This window comes from Helianthus annuus, chromosome 8 (genome assembly GCF_002127325.2).
Source record: "Helianthus annuus cultivar XRQ/B chromosome 8, HanXRQr2.0-SUNRISE, whole genome shotgun sequence".
NCBI classification, from domain to species: domain Eukaryota; kingdom Viridiplantae; phylum Streptophyta; class Magnoliopsida; order Asterales; family Asteraceae; genus Helianthus; species Helianthus annuus.
The window spans coordinates 4,800,299-4,808,491 of record NC_035440.2 but is presented as its reverse complement, the minus strand read 5'-3'; the positions used below and the strand labels follow the sequence as shown (position 1 = coordinate 4,808,491).

Genomic DNA, 8,193 nt, shown 5'->3' with positions numbered 1-8,193 from the left:
AAGACCTTCATGTTTTGTTATATATAAGTAAATATAAATATAATTTTGTTTGGTTTAGTGCACCTCATCTTGTGCTATTAAACATAGCAAAGTCTCCAAAACTACAATTTATTTTCTAGTAGTATATATTTTTTTTATTTGCTATCACTCGGAAACCAATCAATTATATTTCTTTTTTCAAATAACATGTTGCTATACACTTTTTTAGTTATACTGAGCGTTGCGTATAAATAAGAATATGACGAACAAAAAAAAAGCGGTTCTAACTTCTAACATTGCGTACAAACTTATGATTATTAGTCATCAAGTTAATATTTGGTGGTCTCATAAGTTCCATTTTTTTACGTTAATGATAGGGTTAGGATACAACAACTATGCTAATGACTCTTTAGCCATCTAATGTAGTCATTTTGTAGCCTACTTCAACAGGTGTTACATGCATTCCTTGTTTTTGTCATGGATAAGTTTAAAAAAATGTCTTATGCATAAATGCGAGAGTAACTTCACGTGCGATATAAAGGATGTAATTCACGTATAGCATAATATGCATTCAACGAGATCTAAGTACGCATTGCAAAATAAAAACTAGATACGTGATCAAAGATTCACGGATCAAATGACTAGAGATATGAAGTTGTTTAGACATGGTTACAACGGTATAACACACGAATAATCCTACAAAAACATTTGTTAACTCTCTATACTATGCATAATAGGAAAAAAGAAGTACCTAGCTAGCTAGCTTAGCTACAAATGATACAACACAGCGCTCGTGTTATTATTATTATAAACCTATTAATTCCCACAACAAAAGGCTCGTTTATCTACTTGAAGCTTTTGCCATAAACACAGCATTTCTCGAGGTCCTTGATAATGTGCGACTACATACCCGTCTTTGCAACCTTCGTTATACACTCGTTCTTCTTTCTCATATTTCACTTCTAAACCATTCTTTTGTAAATCCGCAATCCAAATTCCCATTGCCACATCTTCCAGCTTAAACATCTGATCATGTACGTTCCAATTAAATCCAACTTTATAAAAATATTTTATAATTTTGAGATATTTATTTTAGAGTAAAATTCTGTTTTCGTCCCTAAGGTTTTGCTAGTTTTGCGACTTTCGTCCAAAGGTTTGTTTTGCCGCAGCTGGATCCAAAAGGCTTGGAATCTTGCCATTTTCATCCGTCTCGTTAACTCCATCCATTTTTCTCAGATAAGTCATGGGTATTTCCGTCTTTTTTATTAACTTAAAGGACAACTCGGTCTTTTCACTTTATGTATAAGCATTTAGCATAATGTACAAGTATTCAAAAGACCGAATTGCCCTTTAAGTTAACAAACAAGACGAAAATACCCCTGGCTTAACGGAGAAAAAAGGATGGAGTTAACGATCCGGATGAAAATGGCAAGATTTCAAACCTTTTGGATCCTGACGCAGAGAAACAAACCTTTGGACGAAAGCCGCAAAACTGGCCAAACCTCAGGAACGAGAATCACATTTTACTCTTTGTTTTATGTAAACTTATAACAAACCTTTAGCAGACCCTTCTTGTGTTTGTTGTTAATCGCCTTTGCAATGTCATGGGTCACAACGTAACCCGGCCCGTGAGCCCATGGAGGGTATTTTTCTTCAGGCCATTCCTAACATAAAGAGGATGAATTTTCAGACATACAATCATAACATATCAAAACGGTGATGATTAAAGTTATAATAATGAGTATTTTAAGTAAAATAAATTAACATACCTCAGGGCTGATATACCACTTGCTGTCAGGATTACGATGAGGCTGAGAATCCGAATTAATTAAACCGTACAGCAATCCGTGATTCACGTTGACTCGTTTTAAAGAAGCCAACACTTCATCTATGCGAACAAACGCATCATCGTCCGTTTTCATGAGATATTTCGCCGAGATAACCTCTGTCTGGTATAAACACATATCTATTCAGCGCTACACATTACGAAAATCTTTATGTGATTATAAAGGTTTACAAAAAAATATATTACCCCAAATACACAAATGGCAATTGTCTTCCATGAGATTAGACTATAGTAGTCAACGAACGGCATTAACTGAACATCTCCATACGTCTTCGCCTCATTCCAAAGTTCCTCATTTACCACTCTATTCTTATGCTGCAATATTATTTTTATATTAATTGTTAAATCGTGTCAATCCGAGATGGATTATCAGTATATGAAAAAATAAAGAGTAAAATGCCATTTTCGTCCCTGAGGTTTGGCCAGTTTTGTGACGTCTGTCCAAAGGTTTGTTTTTCCGCATCTAGATCCAAAAGATTTGAAATCTTGCTATTTTTATCCGGCTCGTTAACTCCATCCATTTTTCTCCGTTAATTCAGGGGTATTTCCGTCTTTTTTGTTGACTTAAGGGACTTAAAAAGACCAACTTGCCCTTTAAGTTAACAAAAAGACGGAAATACCCCTGACTTAACCGAGAAAGTGGATGGAGTTAACGAGCCGGATGAAAATGGCAAGATTTCAAACCTTTTTTGGATCCAGATGCGGAAAAACAAACCTTTGGACAGAAGTCGCAAAACTGGCTAAACCTCAGGGACGAAAATGGCATTTTACTCTAAAAGTCAAAAATAAATTAAATACTTACCAGACCGACAAAAAACCGGACTGCTACCTCTCCAGATTTAACTTGAGGATATTGCATCCATGTTCTTCGAACAGCCATTCGGCGTTTAAAATTGTTTGCAGTAGAGAAAACTCCGATTAAGAGATTAATCTTCTTTTTCAAAGGCATTGGAGGTGATTTAAGCGACTCTAAATCAATTACATGATCGGAATCTTCGGAAGTGGGTAAACCACTAGCTACAACAGATACCAACTTTATGTCACCCGAGATCCGTACTTCACTAACTAGCCACGGCTCCAAAGTCTGGTCAAAAAGTCAAACTATCATATAAACAAAACTTAACCTTTTGGATTTATTTAAATGAATTAATATAGTTGAGAATATTACTTCTCGAAAAGCGAAGGATGTTATGTGTTTTCCGTCAACTGTCATCTGGATTCCTTCTGATCCAACTCTAAGAGTTGCAACCGAAAGATAGCCTTGTTTGAAAGGAAAATAATTTCGTGTTTTTGATCCGTTGATAACTTTGCCCACCTTCTCGTTGCACTGATCTAATTCATCCACTGCAATTTTGCAAACATCGTTGATTGATCATCAAAAAGATGTAAAATTATGTATTGAGTAGTATGCCATTTTCGTCCCTGAGGTTTGGCCTGTTTTGCGACTTTCGTCCAAATGTTTGTTTTTCTGCATTTGGATCCAAAAGGTTTGAAATTTTGCCGTTTTCATCCGGCTCGTTAACTCTATCCATTTTTTCCCGTTAAGTCAGGGGTATTTTCGTCTTTTTTGTTGACTTAAAAGGCAATTTGGTCTTCTCACTTTATGTACAGGCATTTAAAATACCCCTGACAGAATCCATTAGACCAAAAAAATGGATAGAGTTAATGATCTCGAAGAAAATGGCAAGATTTCAAACCTTTTGGATCCAGATGTGGACAAAGAAACCTTTGGACAAAAGTCGCAAAACTGACCAAACCTCAAGGATGAAAATGGCATTTTACTCATGTATTTCATACGACTAACGAAAATATAGGATTTATGTGTACCTTTTTTGTTCTTATCAGGCTCGGGATTTGGACAACGTTCTTCTTCACCCCAATCATGAGCAATGGTCCAAGTGTTTTGAACAATCACAGGGTCTTCAGTTATTTTATCACCTTGAAGCCGAACATTGTAGTGCAATATAACCGGCGGGTCTGGTTCACCGGGAAGCGGTTCACCGGTCAAGTCAACTCTAAAGTTACCAAGAAGACCATTCGGAATGCCGATAAACGTAACCGACGAACCCTGAGTTAACCCACAAGGAACAGTTAACTTGTATCCAGTGTCATTAAGCTCAGTGGCATTCATCTTACTAAGAAAATGTGGACATTGTTTTTCTTTCTTTTTACCCCCTGAAGTTCCATTCACGTTACGTTTTTCATCCTCGACGGAATTCATAAGGTTATCCCACGCAACACCGGCATCTTTTATCGCCTCTACTGTATTGGGAAGAACACGATCGTGGCTAATTAGATGTTTCAAATGGTTCCACGTACACAACGGTTGTTGTTCTTGAACGGAGATGTTTCGTTGAGTGAAAAGGGTCGAAACTATCTCGTCAGTGGATACAACTTGAGAGTTAGTTTCGGGATTATGAACAGGGGTTTCGTTAGATTTTATCCATTCAAGAGGATTTGTGTTTGTTGTGTTGTATGAAGGTGGTGAAATGTAAGCTTCTCTAATAGGGTTTATCATAACAAAGTAGCCGAATACTGTTAGTGTTAACAGAGCTGCAGATAGAACATAGATATACCATTTCTTCATATCTGCTAGTTGATAAAGGGATCGAGACACTTGTGAGACCAAAGTTCATACAAATCTAATAAATGTTCGTATGAACCTATATGAAACAAAGTTAAATCCCTGATATGAAGAAGAAAACCTGAACTGCATTGGAGATATATACCAATTGATCTAATTCCTGATGCTTAAACTTGTTTTCATGCCATTTTAAAGCTTGTTTTTTCACCGCATGACTTGGAACTTACGATGCTGAAGCTGGATTCCAATTCTCAGCCTTCAATAACATATGATCGTATAACCTTCAACCTTAAAAGATCATGTTCTGTTCCTGTAATTACAAGTGAGTAACATTTATTAGTGTCACCGAAACTACACGTCTACACCATTAATTTCCGAGTTAATTACTGTTTTCGTCCCTGTGGTTTGTCAAAAATCACTATTTCAGTCCATTAGTTTAAAAATTGCGATTTCAGTCCCTATGGTTTCACTTTCGTAACCATTTTAGTCCCTGTTGTTTCACTTTCGTAACCATTTCAATCCATTTATTCTGTTAGTACAGGGACTGAAATGGTTACGAGGTGGACTGAAATGGTTACGCAAGTGAAACCACAGGGACTGAAATCCCAATTTTTAAACTAATGGACTAAAATAGTGATTTTTGACAAACCACAGGGACGAAAACAGTAATTAACTCTTTCCATTATTAAACTCACTACAAGTCGGGAAACGGAGATAATTACTAAGCAAGCACAATGTCATCCATCCATAAGCAAAACGCTTTTCTATAAGACGACAAAATGGAGATAACTACAAAGCAAGCACAATCTCATCCGTCCTTAACTAAATCGATTTTCAATAAGTCAATAAAGGAAGATAATTACTAAGCAAGCACAATCGACTGAACTACACCATTAGTTTCCATTATGCACAAAAATGCTTCAAAATCCATTAATTCTTAACCCTGGCAATTGCTAATCAATCAAGCTACGGCGAAAAACGAGCAACAGATGCACTTCATTAAAACTCAAAATCACTCAATCTACCGCATCTACACCGATAATTTCCAATTTTAGAATAAAGTCAAAACAATTTTCTACAAGTCCATAAACGGAGATAATTCATAATTTCATATTCTCAATTCCTCTTCCATCCTTAGCTTAATTAAGCAAAAAAAAAAATGATTCAAATATACAGTCAATAAAACATTAAACACACAAATTCCTCAAAAATCAACAAACATCGAGATCCACACATTGCAAAAAAGTTACCACTACACTAAAGGCAAAATTCGAATTCAAAAAGTAACAACAAAGCAAAATCAAAATCAAAACCCTACGCTTCACAAATCACTAACACTAACAATAACAGATCACAAAGCATTCAAACACGATCTCAAATCTAAACTCATTATTCCTAATCAGATTACTCGCACTCGATTCAAAACTCACTCGATTGAATAAAAGCTCGTGAAATCAAGTACAAAGTTAATTATTAATTACAAAATTGAAGTATGAAATTGCGTAAGTTGAGTGTAGTATTGAAAGAGGAGCTGACGGAGAGTACCTGTGGCCGGAGTGCCGGCGGTGCAGCGGCGGCGGAGGCGGAGGAGGATGATGATGATGAGAGAGAGAATGAGGAGAGAGAGAGAGTTTGTTGGAGAGGAATTTGTTAGAAAAATGGCGTAGAAGAGGAAGAAGATCGTTGGTGGAGTTTGAATGAAGTCGCTGTAGGTCTGTAGTCGTCGTCTTTGAGGATGCCGTGTTTATTTTTTATTTTTATTTTTTTTTAGCTGGGGAAGGTTATTTCTTTATTTTGACTTTGACTTGGTGTACATTTGGTTTAATTATTATTAATATTAATAATAATGATATTAATAATTTTTTTTTAACGGCTAACTGCTTTCCACGTGTAAACCCACTCTTTCGGAACTATGTCCAAAGGCCGACTACTCGACCACCGCTAGAAAGCGTAGCACACCCCTGATGCGCAGAAACCCCGTGGAATAGGTAAAACTGCGCCCCCCCTGGACTCGAACCCGGGTAAAACCCCGGGCCAAGCCTGGATCACTGACAGACCGGGGCCACTGACATCTCATCGTGTCACGAGTTAAACCACCATATTATATCCATCTTCAGTAGGCAATAATTCTTTATAAACCAATTCAGAAGAAAATCTAATAAATATGGCAAATCACTTTATGAGAATCAAACCTAAGAACTTATGATCTCTAAGTCTTATCTTACTCTAAAAATAACACTAGACTACTGACATGGGCTATTAATAATGAATATTGATAATTGGTTTGTTGTGAGAAAATAATTGGTAAAACTTCTAGAGAAATATAAATATCACTTTCTTTTTTTAAATTTTGTTGTGTCATTTTTTCTTTTGGAGACACGCTTTTGACGTGTTTTATTTTTCATTTTTAAAAGTAACTAATCTACAAAGCTATCTTATATTTGTTTATGATTAATGATAACCAATGGGATTGGGAAACTTTAGAAAATAAATTCGTGATATGAACAAAGAACATCTATATGTGTGTTGTATCAATAAAAAATTATAAAACAAATACAGATCGGAATAACCTTGTTGTTTTAATCCATAAAAATGTTTTTTTATAACATTGTTGTTTTATAAAAAATCAATATAGAAGAAGTTTTTTTATATGTAAACAAATACTTGTCATAAAATTAGAACATATTTAACTGACCTATATAATAAATTTAATACATATATTAGTTTTATAATATTAGCCAATGACTTTCAGATCTTGGCTTGAGAGAAGGCACCTACCTGATGATCTTTTCTTGTCAAGGTTATGGATTCGAGTCTTACTTAGTGTAATATGCTCCAGGTGGGTTAGGAGGTTTACCATAGATGGCTTTAGGACGGTGAGTTTCTCCTGGAATGGTTTTAGTGTTGGTACTGTTGTATGGGTTGGTTAGCACTTAGCAGGACGTAGATGACCTTTTGCCAGTAAATTATGGGGCTTGTATGGTATTCGTTGGCCGTAAACAGAGCCGGCCCGTAAGGCTTATCAACCTAGGCTAAAGCCTAGGGCCACCAAAAAACAAGGGCCTCCAATTTTATTTCTTTTCATATATTAGACTTGTTTTTTTTTTTTTTTTGCCATTTAAACAACGTTTCGAGGCCCAATATTTAGGATTTTACACTAGGAGTCCACACAGTCCACGCACGCAATACATCAACCCTTGTTGGCATCTTTTGAGTAAGCAATGTGAAATTGATTGCGTATTGAGCGAAATTAGGGCCGATACTAGGAAAAATCATCGCTCTGGTTATTCAATGTCTCAAATCTGAATCTCAACTCATTTGTACCAATACTAAGGCCCTGACTTTGTAGCTCGCTTAGGGCCTCCAAAAACGTTGGAACGACTCTGGCCGTAAAAATAACTTTTATAATGAAAAGTTGAATGAATGAACTTTATGTTAATTTTTTAAGCTGGCCGTAAAAAAAAAACTTTTATAATGAAAAGTTGAATGAATGAACTTTATGTTAATTTTTTAAGCAAAATAATTTCTTTAAATAACTATAATTGTTGTTTTCGTGGATTATTCTTAGGTAATGCGTAGTGGGGCGTTTTGGCCCCTTATAGCGCCGTAATGGCGCCGTCTACACCACCCCAAAGGGCGCTATGCCCCAAATTTTTTTTGAAGCGCGATATATTTCGCGGCGTGAAGAGGAAAGTATTTTGAATTTTTGACCGTTTACAAACGGTCACTTCATTAAAAAAAAAATCAATTTATTTTTCAAACTTTCCTTTAAATCACTCTCCTC

At 35.9% G+C, this 8,193-nt stretch overlaps 1 protein-coding gene across 2 annotated transcripts; it reads right to left on the bottom strand.

Annotated features, from left to right (window-relative positions):
- Positions 1-576: 576 nt before the first annotated feature.
- LOC110871855 (beta-1,3-galactosyltransferase GALT1) lies at positions 577-6,138 on the bottom strand. 2 transcript variants are annotated; one of them, XM_035976381.1, is made up of 9 exons: positions 5,955-6,138; positions 4,531-4,719; positions 3,653-4,414; positions 2,994-3,169; positions 2,628-2,909; positions 2,012-2,140; positions 1,749-1,928; positions 1,536-1,643; positions 577-1,005 (listed from the first exon to the last, which is right to left on the bottom strand). In XM_035976381.1, the coding sequence occupies exons 3-9, from the start codon at positions 4,410-4,412 to the stop codon at positions 796-798; spliced, it is 1,845 nt and encodes a 614-aa protein (XP_035832274.1). In that variant the 5' UTR covers positions 4,413-4,414; positions 4,531-4,719; positions 5,955-6,138; the 3' UTR covers positions 577-795. The 2 variants fall into 2 exon arrangements, with proteins under 2 accessions (XP_035832274.1, XP_021976299.1); XM_022120607.2 differs by having other exon boundaries at positions 3,653-4,719; positions 5,955-6,137.
- Positions 6,139-8,193: the final 2,055 nt, after the last annotated feature.